This window comes from Bufo gargarizans, chromosome 6 (genome assembly GCF_014858855.1).
Source record: "Bufo gargarizans isolate SCDJY-AF-19 chromosome 6, ASM1485885v1, whole genome shotgun sequence".
NCBI lineage: Eukaryota > Metazoa > Chordata > Amphibia > Anura > Bufonidae > Bufo > Bufo gargarizans.
The window spans coordinates 97,013,453-97,034,158 of NC_058085.1; the positions used below are offsets into that span (position 1 = coordinate 97,013,453).

At 41.9% G+C, this 20,706-nt stretch overlaps 1 protein-coding gene across 1 annotated transcript in view; it reads right to left on the minus strand.

Annotated features, from left to right (window-relative positions):
• The window catches only part of LOC122941727 (fer-1-like protein 4), a 178,720-nt gene that overhangs the window by 104,014 nt on the left and 54,000 nt on the right, over positions 1–20,706 (minus strand). Inside the window, exons 9-13 of the mRNA XM_044299133.1 lie at positions 17,781–17,912; positions 12,712–12,774; positions 12,488–12,572; positions 6,775–6,931; positions 110–293 (exon numbers count right to left, since the gene is read on the minus strand). Of these exons, the coding sequence (XP_044155068.1) occupies positions 110–293; positions 6,775–6,931; positions 12,488–12,572; positions 12,712–12,774; positions 17,781–17,912 (621 nt within the window). The remainder of the gene's footprint in view (positions 1–109; positions 294–6,774; positions 6,932–12,487; positions 12,573–12,711; positions 12,775–17,780; positions 17,913–20,706) is intronic.

Here is a 20,706-nt window from a genome sequence, read left to right on the forward strand (position 1 = left end):
GTGAAGATCACCCTTCTGAATGACCATTCAAAGCAATTTTGAGTGGTGATCCCAACTGTATTCATTTTAGTCATATATCCATTGTCATTTTTCTTGTAATAGCATATACCTGCTGTCCAGCAAAAGTAACTTGGACATAGGGATCAATGAACACTTTCTTCTCTCCCATCATTTTAGAGAAACTTCCCATTATACCATCATTCATACTGGGAAGTCCTTCTGCCTTGAAGATTTTAACACTTAATTTTGACCATGGCCTCTCAGCTGGAATCCTTTTGGGGAGTAGCAAATTCCTGGTGGAGACAACAATTTTAGGACATTTGCATTTCTTGGTTTTATTATATAATACAGTAAGATTCTAATGTTAGCATATCATAGTTTCTGTAGGTTAGTTTCACATGAGCCTGTGCAGCCCATTAAATAGGGTCTGTGTATTGCCCAATTGCATCCTAGTAATCTAGGATGCTGCGAGTTCCAGCCCAACCAAAAATGTACATCCCTCAACTCACATCAGCATGTTAATTTGGGACATTAGACCCACAGTCAGTCTGGAACTCACAGCATCATAAATCACTTGTCACAGCTGTGTCTCGGTCTCTGTGTTGTTTGCCGTGACACATTTGCCGTGCATGCTGGTTGCCTGGGGCAACGTGTAGTTTATGCAGCATGTGTGTACACTTCTCCTTTAAGGTTTGTTTCCCTTCCCTGTCTGGTGCTTGTGGGGTTAACTACCTGGCTGGGTGTGGTCACTAGGTGCTTATATTGCCTGTGGCTGGTAGCCTGGAGTTTAGTTGTCCTCCAGCCTCTGTTGGTGCTGGAGCTATGCTCCTGTCCTGGGTATTCCATCTGCCCAGTTATTTAGGGCCACCTAGCGAGAATCAATGTCATCCCGTTGCTACCATGTCTTCCTACCTTACCCGTTTCTATGTATGGTGTGGTTTATGTTCAGGGTTTGTATTGTATGTCTAGTTGTTGTTCCATGTCTGGTCTGTTTTGGGGTGTCTGGTCCTGCATGGATGCTAGACACTCCCCTGTCTGTCTGTGCCTTCGTGAGAGGGCTCCAGGGTTCCCCGGAGGGGAAACAACAAGTCAGTGAGCAGCTCTGCCTGGGGCAGCCATGTATCCTGTCTGCATGGGGGTCAAGGCAGTTACTGGTGTGCTGGATTCTGTGTTTGTTGTTTGTACTGTGTCCTGTATGCTGTTTGGGTTCCTGTACATATTGATGGGTTCCAGTTGTTGTGGTGTGAACTGCTGGTGTTCCTTCCAGCAGCCGCGGCAGAAAAAGGGAACAAGTTTACCTGTGCTGTTGTTCCAGTGGTTATTCTTGCCACTGGTTTCTTATCTGCCGATCCAGTTTGCTAATCACTGTCACCTCTCATTGAGTAATGTTCTGGGGGTCAGGTGGACACCTACTTGAACATCACTGAAAACTTGTTGTTAGATGTTCTGGGGGTCAGGTGGACCCGCGCTAGAACATGTCAGTAAGTTTTGTCTTACTCTCTCCTTTGTTTTTAGGCCTGAGGGAGATTCTGGTTCATCCTTCTGGTGGAGGAACCGGTCGTCTCTAGTCCTGACACTATTACCAATGTTCTACAGGGTGTGTTAGGGCCCTAGGTTCCGGTGTATGAACTTCCCTACCATCGAGGCCTGTTCATACTTATAGTTAGTCAGGACTAGCATTAGGGTTGCTCTAGGAGGTGACCAGTTCCCTTTCCCCAGTGTTCAGGCCTAGTTTCTGTTGCCGCTTCCCATCGGTGTTCAGTGTGGATTTTCCTTCTACACCGCACCATGACATCACTATGAGTCAGTGAATTCAGGTCAGCCAAGCCACATGAGGGCCTAAAAATGCAGCAGGCACATGGACCAAATTTACTGGACCAAAGGGGGTTTTCCAGTCTTTTACATTTTTGGCCCTTGGTCCTACATCTCAGTACATCATATAGTAACTGTGCCTGGTACTGTGAGTTAGAGATAACTAAGATAGCTATTTTCCAAAGTCCTATAGACTTTGAGTGGCACAGCAGTGCACATGCTCAACCATCACTCCATTCAAAAGGGAAACCACCATTCTCATGATTGCTGGGACCCCCTCCAGTCAGATACTTATAACCTATTGTTAAGGGAAGTGTTAGATTTAAATAAGTATGTATATATGCCCTTACATATATGCATATATATTGGCCCTTTTGCATGGGCCGGTCCAGGTGGCATAGGTGTATACATAGAGATGTATGTATGCCCCCTTGTCGGCATACATCTCTATGTATATAATATATATGTGAAGGTGGGCTTATTGCTGCCCATTCAGATCCCCAGTTTTATATCTATGTAGTTATGTGTATATATATTTATAGATGTGCCCCAAGCATCTATGAGTATATATATATATATATATATATATATATATACAGTTAAACTGTGGCCATAAACTCCCATGGTTGCCCCCCCCCCCCCTTGGAATGTGCCTGCTGGGAGGGAGAGACCGACAACTGGACAATTATGTCCAGTTTCGGCCTCTTCAAGGGACAGAGGATCAATAAAGATCCTCTGCACTTTGTCACCATCTCCGGCAGTGCCGGAGATGGTGTGCCTAACAGGGACATGGGAACAAAGAGTTCCCATGTCCCTGTGTGCAGCTTACTTCCGGCGCTGTAATTACAGTGCCAGAGGTATGCATTATCTTCACAGACGGGAGGATCAAAGGATCCCCCCGCCTGGAAGCGTGCTCCAGGATGTGCGGGCTGGCGCGGTGACATCATATCACAACGCCAGCTCACGTGGACTAGGCTGAGCTGCCCTGCGCTAAAGGAGTGACTCCCGACCTGTCCCAACCCTAACCCACCTGTAAGGAAGCGCAAGCAGCGCTCAGATCCCCGGCAGCCCCAGAAGAGAGAGAGAGAGAGAGAGCAGGAAGAGGCAGCGCTGACCGAGTCATGAATTGGCTAAGTATCGCTTTCCCTGCCCTGCCTCCTTCTTACCCCTGATGCCCTGAACCCCTGCTATCCTTGCCTGCATTGCCATTAACCCCTTCAGTGCTGGACTGACCTTGCCCAGCAGAGCCCTGTACTGCAGAGTCCCTGTACCCTAGTACTCTGCAGTGGCCATTAACACCTTCAGTGCTGGACTGACCCTGCCCAGCAGAGCCCTGTACTGCAGAGTCCCTGTACCCCAGTACTCTGCCTATCATTCCCACTGCCCCGTGCCATTAACGCCTTCAGTGTCCAGCAGCCCCCCCCTGTGGGCAATCCCAAATGCGTAAAAATGCCCTGTGAAATCCTAAAAGTACTCATTGGAATTTGGGCCCCTTTTGCGCACCTAGGCTGCAAAAAAGTGTCACACATGTGGTATCGCCATACTCAGAAGAAGTAGGGAAATGTGTTTTGGGTTGTATTTTTTGCATATACCCATGCTGGATGAGATAAATATCTCTGTAATAGACAACTTTTCCCATTTTTTTATACAAAGTTGTCATTTTACAGAGATATTTCTCTCACCCAGCATGGGTATATGTAAAAATACACCCCAAACCACATTGCCCTACTACTCCTGAGTACGGCGATACCACATGTGTGACACTTTCTTGCAGCCTAGGTTCGCAAAGGGGCCCAAATTCCAATGAGTACCTTTTAGGAGGGCATTTTTAGGCATTTGGAATCCAAACTACTTCTCACGCTTTAGGGCCCCTAAAATGCCAGGGCAGTATAAATACCCCACAAGTGACCCCATTTTGGAAAAGAAGACACCCCAAGGTATTCTGTGAGGGCATGGCGAGTTCATAGAAGTTCGTTTTTTTTGGCACAAGTTAGCGGAATATGTTTTTTTTTTTTTTACTTACAAAGTCTCATATTCCACTAACTTGTGACAAAAAATAACTTTTTACATGAACTCGCCATGCTCCTCACGGAATACCTTGGGGTGTCTTCTTTCCAAAATGGGGTCACATCTGGGGTCTTTATACTGCCCTGGCATTTTAGGGGCCCTAAAGCGTGAGAAGAAGTCTGGAATCCAAATGTCTATAAATGCCCTCCTAAAAGGTACTCATTGGAATTTGGGCCCCTTTGCACACCTAGGCTGCAAAAAAATGTCACACATGTGGTATCACCGTACTCAGATGAAGTAGGGCAATGAGTTTTGGGGTGTATTTTTGCATATACCCATGCTGGATAAGATATTTCTTTCACCCAGCATGGGTATATGTAAAAATACACCCCAAAACACATTGCCCTACTTCTCCTGAGTATGGCGATACCACATGTGTGACACTTTTTTGCAGCCCAGGTGCACAAAGGGGGACAAATTCTAATGAGTATCTTTAGGATTTCACAGGGCATTTTTTACGCATTTGGATTCCAAACTACTTCACACGCTTTAGGGCCCCTAAAATGCCAGGGCAGTATAAATACCCCACAAGTGACCCCATTTTGGAAAGAAGACACCCCAAGGTATTCCGTGAGGGGCATGGCGAGTTCTTAGAATATATATTTTTTGGCACAAGTTAGCGGAAAATGTTTTTTTATTTTTATTTTTTCTTACAAAGTCTCATATTCCACTAACTTGTGACAAAATTTTTTATTTTACATGAAATCGCCATGCCCCTCACAGAATACCTTGGGGTGTCTTCTTTCCAAAATGGGGTCACATGTGGGGTATTTATACTACCCTGGCATTTTAGGGGCCCTAAAGCGTGAGAAGAAGTCTGGAATCCAAATGTCTAAAAATACCCTCCTAAAAGGTACTCATTGGAATTTGGGCCCCTTTGCACACCAAGGCTGCAAAAAAGTGTCACACATGTGGCATCGCCGTACTCAGAAGAAGTAGGGCAATGTGTTTTGGGGTGTATTTCTACATATACCTATACTGCGTGTGAGAAATATCTCTGTAAATGACAACTTTTTACTTTTTTTTATACAAAGTTGTCAATTTACAGAGATATTTCTATCACCCAGCATGGGTATATGTAAAAATATACCCCAAACCACATTGCCCTACTACTCCTGAGAACGGCGATACCACATGTGTGACACTTTCTTGCAGCCTAGGTGCGCAAAGGGGCCCAAATTCCAATGAATACCTTTTAGGAGGGCATTTTTTAGGCATTTGGAATCCAAACTACTTCTCACGCTTTAGGGCCCCTAAAATGCCAGGGCAGTATAAATACCCCACAAGTGACCCCATTTTGGAAATAAGACACCCCAAGGTATTCTGTGAGGGGCATGGCGAGTTCATAGAATTTTTTTTTGCAAAAGTTAGCGGAATATGTTATTTTTTTTCTTACAAAGTCTCATATTCCACTAACTTGTGACAAAAAATAACATTTTACATGAACTCGCCATGCCCCTCACGGAATACCTTGGGGTGTCTTCTTTCCAAAATGGGGTCACATCTGAGGTCTTTATACTGCCCTGGCATTTTAGGGGCCCTAAAGCGTGAGAAGTAGTCTGGAACCAAAATGTCTAAAAATGCCCTCCTAAAAGGTACTCATTGGAATTTGGGCCCCTTTGCACACCTAGGCTGCAAAAAAGTGTCACACATGTGGTATCACCGTACTCAGAAGAAGTACGGTAATGTGTTTTGGGGTGTATTTTTACATATACCCATACTGTGTGTGAGATATCTCTGTAAATGACAACTCTTTAAATTTTTTATACAAAGTTGTCAATTTACTGAGATATTTCTCTCACCCAGCATGGGTATATGTAAAAATACACCCCAAACCACATTGCCCTACTTCTCCTGAGTACGGTGATACCACATTTGTGACACTTTTTTGCAGCCAAGATGCGCAAAGGAGCCCAAATTTCAATGAGTACATTTAGGATTTCACAGGGTATTTTTACGCATTTGGATTCCGTGAGGTGTATGGCGAGTTCATGAAAGAATTTATTTTTTGTCACAAGTTAGTATAATACGAGACTTTGTAAGAAAAAACTAAAAAAATAAAAAATAAATCAATTTCCGCTAACTTGTGCCAAAAAAAAAAATCCTCTATGAACTCGCCATGCCCCTCAAAAGTGATCTTTATAGCGCTGCAGCGATTTTACAGTGTTTTTGCAGTGATCAGAAAAAAATTAAAATTCACTGCGGTGGGGTGGACTAAACGCAAGTGTGCGCACAAGATCAGGCCTGATCGGGCGAACACTGCGTTTTTTGTAAGCCTATAGAACATGTCCTATTCTTGTCCGCAATTGTGGACAAGAAAAGGCATTTTCTATATAGTTCTGGCAATGTGCGGATACGCAAAATGCGTAAAGCACATTGTCGATGTCCGTGTTTTGCGGATCCGCGGATCTGCAAAACACATACGGATGTCTAAATGGAGCATTACAGGGGGGTGATCAATGACAGGGGGGTGATCAGGGAGTCTATATGGGGTGATCAGGGGTTAATAAGGGGTTAATAAGTGACGGGGGGGTGTAGTGTAGTGTGGTGATTGGTGCTACTTACAGAGCTGCCTGTGTCCTCTGGTGGTCGATCCAAGCAAAAGGGACCACCAGAGGACCAGGTAGCAGGTATATTAGACGCTGTTAACAAAACAGCGTCTAATATACCTTTTTGGGGTAAAAAATAAATCGCATCTACAGCCTGCCAGCAAATGATCGCAAAATCTCGCCTCTCGCAAGATGGCGCGCCGATGCGTCTACGAGGAATAACCCGGGCCGCCTGCAGGACGCATCCCTGCGTTAGGCGATCTGGAGGAGGTTAAAGGAGACTGTCAGACCTATGTACTCTTATGCTAAATTGTGCTAAAACAACACAAATCTGGATTACACTTACTTTTCCACATCATCATTCTGGCTGCCAGTAGATGGAGGGGCTGCTATGGAATCTCCTCTTGTTACTACAGACAAGTTGCATTTTACAAAACCTTTTATTCCCGCTCTGGTGTCTTTTGGATCTGTGATAACTGCCCATTTCTGCAGAAATCTGTGATCTGGGAAGAACAAACCATGATGAAATTATGAGTTATGAGTTGTACTGTCAAAGCAAAGTCTTTTAAAGTCTTTTAAGTCATTTAATATTGCATATGATGTAGTGGGAAGCATGAAAAAGAAAATCCAAATGGGGTGGAATTGGAAAAAAAAAAAGCAATTCCGCCACAGTGTTATATTTTTTTTTTTTAATAGCAACGTTCGATGTGTAATTTTTTGTTGCCATATTCTGACCCCTGTAGTTACGGAGCTGTGCGAGCATAAATTTTTCCTGGGGCAAAATCTGTACTTTTCATTGATACCATTGGGGTGTGTACAACTTTTTGATCACTTTTTATTTAATTTGTTGTGGGAAATGAAGTGACCAAAACCGTCAAATCGGACATTTTGATTTTTTTTTTGTGTTTTGCCATTTGCTATATGGGGAAAATATTTTTATATTTTTATAGTATGGGTTTTTTCGCAGGTGGTGATAACCATGATGTGTATTTTATTTTTATTTTTTGGGGGGAGGGAGGGGGGTGATTTCAATTTTTGTATTTTTAAAAACTTTATTAACTATAACAAGCAATCATTAAATTGCTATTTTCTTAGACTCCAATGCACTAGCATTGGAACAGCAGCAACCCCTGGCTATGGTGTCTGCTCCGCTCAGGAGCGGGTGCCATCTTTAAAGACCCAGGAAGACCCAGCTAAAGAAAATTAAAAAGTTTTGCCATAATTTATAGGCCCACAGCAGGAGTGGCTGGTTTATGACTCTGCCAGTGAAGATGGAGGCTTGCAGGAACTATAGGGAGTATAAATCAAAATTGGTGTAAAGGCAAACGGGCTTAGTTGCCCATGCAAACCAATTGGATTCCACCTTTCATTTTTCAGGGCTCATTTGGAAAATGAAAAGTGGAATTTGGTCACTAAGGGCAACTGAGCCAGTTTTGATAAATCCTTTCCTAGGTACTGTGACACAGTGAGGGGTTGTGTCTGGCAAGGCAGGCCTTTTTTCTCCCAGCATGTGTGGCTGGGCTTGTTTCCAGCCAGGTGAGGTCAAATACCGGACCGGAGTTTAAATGCTGGTCAGGGTTTTGACAGCACCTGGCTGTTCTTAAATAAGCAGCTGGGTTCAGCAGAGATGTCTTTGTTTTTGGGATCTGAGGCTTTGTGCCGTGCTGGAGGGCTGAGAGCCGCACGCTGGGAAAACAGGCCCCCTAAAGCCTGCTGTGGATTATTGGAGGCAGAACTACCAGCAAGGTGACTTTTGTTATATTAATTTTCCATTATCAATAAAAAGTAGTCAGACGCACAGGGTTGTTGGACCACCAAACAGGGGTGCCCACAGTCGAGTAGTATCACCCCACTACTCAAACGTGTAAAAAATCTGTATATAAAGGACTGGGCACACCTCTGAATATTGGGCCACTACGTTTTATTAAGGTATAGTACAAGAAAGTAAGAAAGACTTAAAGTCACATACGTTTAAAATTGTTCCCTCTTAAACAGCAATCACGAATAGATGAAAAATCACAATAAATGAATCAGCTTACAAATTGTATAGAATTTCATTAAAAAATTTCATTAAAAAATCGTATCGAAATAAATAATTAGTTAATATAACAGCGTGATCCTCTAAAAATAGCAGTGTGAGCCTCTGAAACTAATAACAGTAATAACCGGGAGTAGTAGCAATAATATCAGCAAGAGCAGCAGAGCAAGTTCAAGTTCGCAACACAGTCCCAATTAGCAGCAGTAGACAAGGCACAGAGTCTGTAACTCCTGTATATCGCACACTATGATACTGGTTGACACAGAGAAAGCTGAACTGATGTGCAGCGGCATCCCGCTGTATACCTAACTTAGCAGCGTGCCGCTCAAGGTAGGTATATAAGTTTGTATTAGTCACACCGACCTCAATGTCGGAACGATCTTACCCGGACAATACGACCACGGCCGTCCTGCAGACTTCAGTAGAATATTTCCTTTGTCTCCAGCAGGTTGTTTGTTTGCCGCGTGGTGGATCTCTGCTTATGAGCCGCTAAGAAACAACTAATACAGGAAGGAAGAATGACAGCCCAACAAATAAAGTTTTTAATTGAAGGTATGGACTTTATTTTAACTCGCAACTATTTTTATTTTAACAGCGTTTTTTATCTACAAACCCGGGGTACTGCCATGGGCACCAGGTTCGCCCCCAGTTATGCCAATTTATTTATGGCCGAGTGGGAGGACCAGATCATGGCCCCCAGACTGGGGACGGACCTGGTGCTCTGGCAGAGATACATTGATGATGTGTTTTTTATTTGGTGGTCAGGACCCGAGCAACTTAACACATTTTGAAATTCCATTAATGATAATGTTTTTAACCTCAAGTTTTCAGGTGCTAACAGTAGAGAAAACCTAGAGTTTTTAGACCTAAAAATTTACGTTGAAAACAGAACAATAAACACCTGTACGTATATAAAACCAACATCGCGCAATAGTTATATTTTGTTCAACAGCTGCCACCTACCGAGTTGGCTTATAAACATTCCTCAGCGCCAATTTCGGAGGTTGAAGCGCAATTGTACAGCAGTGGAACAATTTAAATTAGAAGCAGAGAAGATGAAACAATTTTTAGGTAAGGAATACCCTGAAGAAATTTAGATTCAGCTTTAAATAAAGTTAGGAACATGGAGAGAGCAGAATTTTTTATGGAAAAGGATACAGATAATAAAGAACAAAAAGAAAATAAACTAAAAATGATACTACCTTATAGTAGTGACCATAGGAAAGTAAAAAATATTGTATATAAAGATTGGGATATAATAAAAAAAGATAAGATTGTGGGGACAATTATTCCTCCTAAACCCCTAATTGTTTTCACGAAGGCACCCAACCTGGGTAACAAAATAGCACCAACTGTCAGGGAAGACCAAAAAAGGCCAAAAGATTCGTCTTTACAAAATGGATCAACTTGATTGGATTTATTAGATGTGGTTAATGTTGTAACTGCAAATTAACCTCCTTTGTCAAACACACTAAGGAGGTTATTTCAACAACAAATGGGTTCAGACATAGTATAAAATAAATTTTAACCTGCCACTCAGAGAATGTCCCTGTAAATTTCAATATATTGGTAGGACTAAAAGAACCCTTGAAAAAACGTATTGCAGAACACGAAGCGAACATTAAAAAAGGTGTTGAAACCCATTCGTTGTCCAAACACTTTTAAACTGCCCACAATAGCAACCCATCAGGTTTAAAATTTGCTGCTATAGATAAGGTACTCAGAAGTTGGAGAGGGGGGAACCACATCAGCAAGATGTCAAGGATGGAGACACAGAGGATTTTTAAAATGGAGACCATGATTCCGGGAGGCCTAAATGCGGAATAAAAGCTATTTGGCTTCCTGTAGGGCCAGGTGGGGGCCTCCCTCCGAGGGTGACCTCCACCGAGCAGGTTCCCGGGTCAGTGGGCTTCCCCCTTGGCGGTGGGCCTCCTTCCATCATGGCACTAGAGTATTACGAATTGCGGGTCCCACACATGAATTTGACACGAGCATAATATGTAATATGAACTCTAATTACCCCCCAATTTTCAGCTATCTATGATGTATGTCCCAGCAGAGGCCACTTCTTTTTTTTTTATAAATTGACCTTTTTTTAATAAATTGACCATTTTTAACTACTTATGATCACTTATAAATTCACAGTATAGGTGCATGTTAATTCCAATGTGTGCTAAATATGGAATGATGCTGCATTAATGAAAGAAATGTTCAATTTATCCTTATTTCAAATGGTTTTATTCTTTAGTCCGAATATTCCCACTTTGAACAATTTATCTTTGTTTCGGATGGTTTTATCCTTGTTTATTTATTTATTTCGAAGATTTTTATTTCTGAGTGATTTATTCCGAATATTTTATTCTGAATATTTTATATATATCCTGATACATATTTCCATTCCGAACATTTCTATTCTGAAGATTTTTTATGGCAACGTTTAATACGTTGATGTTGATTATTTGGACTTTGAATATACAGTTGTTTCGAATTTAGCGATTCAAGGCGGCAATTAGCAGCATAAACGCATATATACCGCAGCAACCCAAGCTGCGTTTTACACAGTAAGGGCAACATTGCAGAGACAACTAAAACTGTATGGACAGATACACAGTGGAAAAGTTAGAAAACAATGAAACACTGTGTCCGACACTTGATACATTAAAAGGTGGAAAGTGACATATATACGAGAAATAGAATCATTGAGATCATTTCCGGTTCGTGATTCATGCCGGGTTTTGCTTCCAACACTGTGACCATATAAAAGAGGCTTATGGGGGGGTCCGATTACCACTGAAGAAGGGGACAGTCCAACCCCGAAACACGTCTGGTCAGACCCCCCATCTCTTGAAAGATAGAGCACTACATAAAGAAGGAGAAAGACTGGTGCCGAGCATTTGTTTAAAGGTCCGCGTGGAAGGCAACACTATATCGAGTCCGGAGCCGGCGGGCTCATAAGCAGAGATCCACCACGCGGCAAACAAACAACCTGCTGGAGACAAAGCAAATATTCTACTGAAGTCTGCAGGACGGCCGTGGTTGTATTGTCTGGGTAAGACCAGTCCGACATTGAGGTCGGTGTGACTAATACACTTATATACCTACCTTGAGCGGGACACCGCTAAGTTAGGTATACAGCGGGACGCCGCTGCACATCAGTTCAGCTTTCTCTGTGTCAACCAGTATCATAGTGTGCGATATACAGGAGCTACAGACTCTGTGCCTTGTCTACTGCTGCTAATTGGGACTGTGTTGCGAACTTGAACTTGCTCTGCTGCTCTTGCTGATATTATTGCTGCTACTCCCGGTTATTACTGTTATTAGTTTCAGAGGCTCACGCTGCTATTTTTAGAGGATCACGCTGTTATATTAACTCATTATTTATTTCGATACAATTTTTTAATGACATTTTTTATGAAATTCTATACAATTTGTAAGCTGATTCATTTATTGTGATTTTTCGTCTATTCGCGATTGCTGTTTAAGAGGGAATAATTTTAAACGTATGTGACTTTAAGTCTTTCTTACTATTGTACTATACCTTAATAAAACGTAGTGGCCCAATATTCAGAGGTGTGCCCAGTCCTTTATATACTAATTTTCCATTATGTTTGAATTAACACCAAGACTGCAAAGTTACATGCTGTTTTGTGCAATTGCCTCAAGTGTGAATAAACACTGACGTTTTGAGTTAAGAACTTATATTTTGCCTCTGTACTGCGCTCACTTATCCTACCTACCAGAGAGAAACCCCACAGTACCTAGAAGAGGAGAGGGGGGTCCATAGTAGAGGTCAAACTAGGTTCCCCATTATAGTGTTGGGTTTGATACCAAGAACACAAGGGCCAGATGCTTCCCCATTGTCATGGCAGCAGTCCGCTTCTCACTGCCCTATAGGGAGCGCTTGTGACCTCTACCCACACTCTCTATGGCTGGCCATCTTAGGGTATTTTAGTCACCTTCCTCTGTGAGAAGGTGCCTGAACAATAGATTCTAGTTTGCTAGTGTGCATCCACATCTGTACCTGGTTGGTTATAGACAGTGCCTGCATCGATTTTAAATGTTCCAAGACGAGTGTTCAGAAAACGGATTTTCTTGACATGAACAACCTTCAAAGAAAATAGATTGTTATCTTGCAATTATATATTTGAACATTTTCTTTAACTAAAAATATATATTTTTAAAAAACAGCAAGTTCAATATGTATCCACTGGCTAATGGAAAAATCTTTAGTTTAGAAATACTTACAGATATCTCTATCAGTTTTTCGAACACAGAATCACGAGGCTCACAGAATTCATACAGAAAATACTGGTGAAAAAAAAATATTTTTATTGTTAAATCAGATAAAATTTCATGAATAATCAGCTTCTTAATTGGTTAAAGAGATGTGCAAATTAGCAGACTCACTCCGACTAAACACTTTTCCTAATTTCCTTTTATGAAAGGAAATTATGGCCAGCACAGAGGCTTAATGATTAGCATTGGTGTCTTACAGAGCCGTGGTCCTAGGTTCAACTCCGGCCAAGGACAACATCTACATGGAGTTTGTATGTTCTTCCCATGTTTGTGTGGGTTTCCCCTATGTGCTCTGGTTTCCTCCCATGCTTTAAAACATACTGATAGAGAATTTAGCATATAAGATACTCATAACAATGCAGAGCAACACCGTTAGTTTTGATTCATAACTCACGGTTACTTGATACAATTCACTTAAGCCCAGCCAGTCTTCAGGGGTAACAGCTGATAAGAGGGGGTGTAGAAGATCTTCTATTCCTAGGGTGACCCTACCGCTCTCCCTGCCTAAAAGCAGAGCACCCGCCCCGAAAAGGGGCGACCCCACTTATCGGTGGCTAAATCCTGAAGCACCCTGGTTGTCCCTGCTGAACTCTTCACTTCCCAACGCGTTTCCCCAGGTGGCGGTGTCCACGTGGTTCATCAGGGGAATTAGCCAGAAGCAAAGGAAGATGAACCTAAACTACTCAAACATATAGATGATGGTCTGATGGAAAAAGCACATTATACATGTGGGCACCTAGATAAAAAAGAGCGCACCTACATTTAAAATGGTGCCTTCTTTATAGCTCAAAGAATCACAGGCGTCTGATGTAATTTAGCCACTTACGGTCAGAGAATCTGGATCAGAAAAGGATATCCGGCGTCCCGTGGAACGCACAGGTGGAATATGTGTACCATCATGCTGTTAGCATCTCCAGCATGTGGGGGGTATGTCAGGGATGAATCTATTCAGGTACACTGGAGTATAATACCAGCGGTAGATTATCTTTTTTGCAGTTTCAAAGTGTTCAATATTTTTAGACAGCTTAGAAGTAATGGTGAATGATTCTAACCATTGATCAGATAAGATATTAGACTGAAGGTCTGATTGCCGTTTATCTTTAAGATGGGAGAGAGGATCTATGTTAGGTTCTTTCAGTATTTGATATCCTTTAGAGATACCTCTATTACTTGACGTGTTTGAATAAATCCATCCCTAATCTACCCGTATCATTATTTGAACAAGGTACTTTAAAGGTTTGTACCAAATGTCTAATTTGCAGATACTTGAAAAGGTCTTTAGATGGAATATTATATTTTTCCATCAAGTGGGTGAAGGTTTCAAAAGTGTTGTCAAATTTAGATTGGATTTCCATAAGACAAGTGATAGGCCAGGTATCGTTATTTCACATACAGTGGATATAAAAAGTCTACACACCCCGGTAAAATGTCAGGTTTCTGTGCTGTAAAAAAATTTGACAAACATAAATAATTTCAGAACTTTTTCCACCTTTAATGTGACCTATAAACTGTACCACTCAATTAAAAAACAAACTGAAATCTTTTAGGTGGAGGGAAGAAAACAAAACAAAACAATAATAATAATGTGGTTGCATAAGTGTGCACACCCTCTTATAACTGGGGCTGTGTTCAGAATTAAGCAATCACTTTCAAAATCATGTTAATCAGGAGTCAGCATATACCTCCCATCATTTAGAGTGCCTATAATTAACCCCAAATAAAGTTCAGCTGCTCTAGTTGGTCTTTCCTAAAATTTTCTTGGTCGCATCCCACAGCAAAAGCCATGGTCCATGGAGAGCTTCCAAAGCATCAGAGGGATCTCATTGTTAAAAGGTATCAGTCAGTCAGTTAAATACATACAAGGCCGTCCATAACCTGTCCCCTTCCTACATCTCTGAGCTACTTTCCCGATACATCCCCACACGCACTCTCTGATTCTCACAAGACCACCTTCTCTCCTCTCCTCTTATCGCCTCTTCCCACAATAGACTCCAAGATTTCTCCCGTGCATCCCCCATACTCTGGAACTCGCTACCCCAACATATCAGACTCCCACCTACAGTGGAATCCTTCAAAAGAAACCTGAAAACCCACCTCTTCAGACAAGCCTACAACCAGTGACCCTGCTGCCTCTATACCGCCATGACCAACTTCACCCACACCTACTGTGTCCTTCTCCCATACCATGTAGATAGTAAGCCCTCACGGGCAGGGCCCTCTCTCCTTCTGTACCAGTTTGTAACTCGTCTTGTTTATGATTAGTGCAATTGTCTGTATTATGTATGTGCACCCCTTATCATATGTACAGCTTTGGAATGAATGGCGCTTTAATAATAATAATAATAATGATAATAATAATCAGTCAGGAGAAGGGTACAAAAGAATTTACAGGGCATTAGATTTACCATAGAACACAGTGAAGACAGTCATCATCAAGTGGAGAAAATATAGCACAACAGTGACATTACCAAGAACTGGACGTCCCTCCAAAATGGATGAAAAGACGAGAAGAAAACTGGTATGGGAGGCTACCAAGAGGCCTACAGCAACATTAAAGTAGCTGCAGGAATATCTGGCAAATACTGGCTGTGTGGTACATGTGACAACAATCTCCCGTATTCTTCATATGCCTGGGCTATGGGGTAGAGTGGCAAGACAAAAGCCTTTTCTTACAAAGAAAAACATCCAAGCACGGCTACTATTGCAAAAACACATCTGAAGTCTCCCAAAAGCATGTGGGAAAAGGTGTTATGGTCTGATGAAACCTAGGTTGAACTTTTTGGCCATAATTCCAAAAGATATGTTCGGTGCAAAAACAACACTGCACATCACCAAAAAAACACCATACCCACAGCGAAGCATGGTGGTGACAGCATCATGCTTTGGTAATGTTTTTCTTCAGCTGGAACTGGGGCTTTAGTTAAGCTAGAGGGAATTATGAACAGTTCCAAATACCAGTCAATATTAGCACAAAACCTTCAGGCTTCTGCTAGAAAGCTGAACATGAAAAGGAACTTCATCTTTCAGCATGACAACGACCCAAAGCATACATCCAAATCAACAAAGGAATGGCGTCACCAGAAGAAGATTAAAGTTTTGGAGTGGCCCAGCCAGAGCCCAGACCTGAATCCGATTGAAAATCTGTGGGGTGATCTGAAGAGGGCTGTGCACAGGAGATGCCCTCGCAATCTGACAGATTTGGAGTGTTTTTGCAAAGAAGAGTGGGCAAATCTTGCCAAGTCAAAATGTGCCATGCTGACTCATACCCCAAAAGACTGAGTGCTGTAATAAAATCAAAAGGTGCTTCAACAAAGTATTAGTTTAAGGGTGTGCACACTTATGCAACCATATTATTGTATTTTTATATTTTTTCTTCCCTCCACCTAAAAGATTTCAGTTTGTTTTTCAATTGCATTGTAGTTTAAAGGTCACATTAAAAGGTGGTAAAAGTTCTGAAATTATTTATCTTTGTCTCATTTTTTTACAGCACAGAAACCTGACATTTTAACAGGGGTGTGTAAGACTTTTTATATCCACTGTATATCTAGGGGAAGTTCAGGTATTGTGTAAGATAATAGTGAAACTCTATCTGGGATGGGATTTCATACATGGAACATGGCTTTAAGGGTTAGGAGTGAGGAATTAGACTGGGTTTTAAATACAGTTTGAGAAGCTAGATAATTTGAGGAAGGGACTACATAAAAGCTGTACTCTTAAAATTTGGCAGTTATGGCGCTTTATACATCCCCTATGGACTTGGTATATTCTTTTGGCTTTTTATCATCACCCTTCCCCATTACAAACCGGCACACGTCAAGGCTGTACCCTTCCCCATTACAAACGGCACACGTGGGCTAGTACACTGTGTACTAGCCCGCCATGGTTCTGTTTGGACAGTTGGACTGGAGAAATGTGCATTTGGTGGGGGAGAGGGCCAGTTACTGGTAGGTTGGTTGATTAAACTGAAACGGATCCATCCCAGGCACCATCTTACCCGTCCCAGTGCCAGTGTACTGTACATTGACATGGGTGAGATGGTGCCTGTAATAGATCCGAACCAGTTTAATCAACCAACCTCCCAGTAACTGGCCCCCTCCCCCCCAGTCCAACTGACTCCAAAAGGAACCAGGGCGGGCTAGTACAATGGCACTGGGACGGGTGAGATGTTGCCTGGGATAACTCATGATGTGCATGTGCTTCTTCTCCGTTCAAGCCAGGTATTACATTTAGAATCACGGTGGATATTCCAAAGTTATGTATATAGGCCAGCGCCTCTACATAATTTCAGTGGTCCACTGCCAGCGCAGGTCCTAATTAAGAGCGGCGTATAAAACGCCGATCTTAATAGATGTGCCCCTAAGTTTTCTGCCAAGACCATAAACCTGCTAGCCTTATGGTCAGGGGCATTTTCCATAACCGTAGTGGGAAAATATGTGAATAAAAAGCAAATTTAAACAAACATTTAAGCAGGTTATGAATTGCAATGGATTTGTGAGATTACCCCTTTAAGGGGGTTGTTTCATCAAGAGAACCAAGCTCCATATACCCCATCTGCAATACTAATCAAGACACAACTCTGCCAGGCCTAACTGATTTTGGTGGGATTGATAAATATTAAAGAAATGTTTACTTGTACATATTGCATTGCCACTTGCATTTGTTTACAATACGGGACGTTAAAGTCAGCAAGTGTCATGTGGGGGGGGCCTTATTCGCCCCAGGGCCCCATTTCACCTAGAACCGGCCCTGGACACAGGACCCTTCAATCTTGGAAATGCTATGTAAATAGTTGTTGGGGTACAATCCCTTGGGGATGAAATTAGTGCAGGGCAAATGTTACAAAGCTCAAGCTCATCCAGTTTGTTTCAATAAACTTTAGAAAGAGATATGCTAGTAATATGATTTTTTTACACCTAGATATTCCAGTCAGTGGCGTGTATTGTGTTGTGTACAGCACAGCAGAATATGTTGCCAATATATTGACAATGGAAGCACTTTTCTATTTTCTAAGACTTTACCTCATTATAGAAGGGACAGTTGGTGGATTTCTGAACTGCCGTGTGTTTTTTCTCATCCCCAATCTTCACATAAACCATTGGATCAATATTAACTCCAACAAGTTTCTGCGCTTGTATGACGGTAACTGCAATCTATGAAGAGATCAGATTTGGTCCATGTTATAAAATACCAACATTTTCCCCATTTAGTTGTTAGATTAAACCAGTATTAATGGCATTTCCAGGAAATCTATTAAAAGATGTACAAAGAAATTGTTCCATTTGTTTGTTAAAAACCTAATGGTCCACTTTTTTTATCCTCAAATGTTTTATGTTAACTGTGCCTTAAAAAGCAGCATGCCATATTTGTGAAAAAAAATTGACTTTTCTAACTCCCCAATTTTGACAATTGCAGAAAAAAGTGGGAATAATGTCCAAAATGTCCATAATGTCAGAAAATTGAGCAAATTTTGGTGCAAATCTACACCTACTTTCACAGGCATAGATTTCATTCCATGACTTTAAGACAGTCCCAAATGTATTAAAACATCTGTACTTTGTAATAAATTTGGTGCCACATACTATATTTCTTCTAAGACTGGCATAAGAAATGCTTAGTAAGCTTAGTACATGTTGGTGTTTGTGCTGTAGGGATAGTTAGATAACATATACAAACCCCCTATGGTGCTGAGAAGGCTGTATTTCTGAGTGATTATCTCAGAGACATGAATGCTGCACACTGGACATCCTAATAAAGAGGGGCTGAAAGTTATAAACTTTTCTGCACACAGACAGATAATGGAGATGTTCTTATATCACCATGTTGCCCATGTGCTACAACATGGCAACAGGAGCCCTCTCCATCACTGTATTGCAGGCCACGTGATTGATTATTATTTACCTTTACTATTCTGTATGTGATTTGTCTGTTTTCATATTGTTATATTTAATCACACTTTGTAAATATTTTTTTATCACTTAACCCGAGTAAGCTTATTTATTCGAAAATATTTTGAATTCACGTTAAAACAGTGTTACATTGGTGGTCTGTCTGCCACTGCTTCTTTTTTTTTCAGAATTGCATTCAGCTCCTAGACTGTTGCTAATGGCAGGGGCGTTGCTAGGTTAAAAAGTTTGGGCCTGGGCCCCTGATGTTTTGTCCCAGGCTGCAAATGTCCTGCCTGCCAGCTAGATGCAACTGTATTGCTGTCCTCAGGGCGGTAATACAATTGATTCTAATGCACTGGTAATGCTCAAGGACCTGTGGTGACATCACAGGTCATGTGTCCAATAAAACAGGCTTGAGAAGGACCTACGATGATGTCACCATCATGTGACCAGAGCAGGAGAGGACGGCAGTAAAGAGGAGAAGTCCTGGGGAAGAAGCTGTGTTGATGTCTGTACATGAGGAGAGGTAAGTGAAGAGAGAGGCAGGGCAATGCTGGGAGTTGTTGTAATTTAACTGGGACTGTATGTTAGGGCTGAAGGAAGGAATGTTATTTACATGGAACTGTATGTTGAAGGTGGCTGGTGGGGGGAATGATGTTATTTACATGGGACTGAATATTGAGGGGGTTTTGTTTATATGGGATTGCATGTTGGAGGCAGCTGGGGAGGGGTGGTATTTACATGGGACTGTATTTTGGAGGAGGCTGTAGAGATGGTGTAATGTTATTTACGTGGGACTGTATGGTGGAGGGAGGAATATAACTACAGGGGACATTATAGGCATTCTTATTACTACTGGTGTCAGGACTCAAACCCAGGAACTCCTGTGTCCCAGGCGGCAGCTCTTCCAACTGAGCTATTCTGCTTTCTGGACAGCTCCTGTGTTGAACTTATACCTAGTTTCTGTGCCTCTAGTTTTGGTTCCCGCCTCCCTGGTTTGCTCCACCCTGTTCCATGATTGAACATCCTATTTATGCTTAGCCTTGCACTTCCTGCCTTGCGAGATTATTGTGCTCCTAGTGTTCTGTCCCCAGATTCAGTTCCAGTTGTTTCTGTCTCTTTATCAGTTGACATGGCATTTTAACTGTTGTAATTCATTTGCATTACATTGTGTCGTAACAGCACCATCTATTGATGAGTTTAGGTATTTCACCCAGCCTGTTTTTCTCTATGCATTATGGGAGTCCCAGTGCATTGTGGGTAGTTCCTGGTTCTTGCTAGTCTTGTGCTGGTACAGCAAGCAGCCACCATCTTATGTCTCAGCAATCATGCTCTCTCACTGGTTTTCCTGTCACATCATCTGTTATTCAGCCTGTTTTTGAGCATAGTCGGTAAGAGCACTATCTATGTGTCATTTACTGCATTTTATTATGTTTCTTGTATTGATAGCTCATTACTATCATTGTATTATATCATATACTGAATGTATAGCAGGTTAATCTGTGTTTTATGCCATATACCATGGTATTTATGTTCTAAAATACTACTGTTTTATTCTGTAGTTTCACCTTTTCTGTCAGTCTACGAGCAATAAAGAGAACCTTAAAGCGGAACAGTCTCTTTTCTCTCAGAGGACAAAAAGGTTTAGCTACATGTCAGATTACACACCGTGCTAACGTGTATGAGGACAGTATAGTGAAACGACTGCTGAGAACAAGCTCAGTAAATAACTGCCAAAGACAGCAGTGAAACGACTGCTGAGAACAAGCTCAGTAAATAACTGCCAAAGACAGCAGTGAAATGACTGCTGAGAACAAGCTCTGAAGATCAGACTGACGGAGCCGCCATTATCCACGTGGCGCCTGCATACGGATATCGCAACAGTCTTCTAACAGTCGCACCGAATATCTGACTATACGGAGCCCGCCTTTATCCACGCAGAGCCTACTTACGGATATCGCAGCAGTCTCCTAACAGTCGCAACATGTCTATTAGTCGAGCATCTTCCATTAAGACAAGGTCTCAGATAAGTGGCTCTAATAGGACATCGATCAGAGAA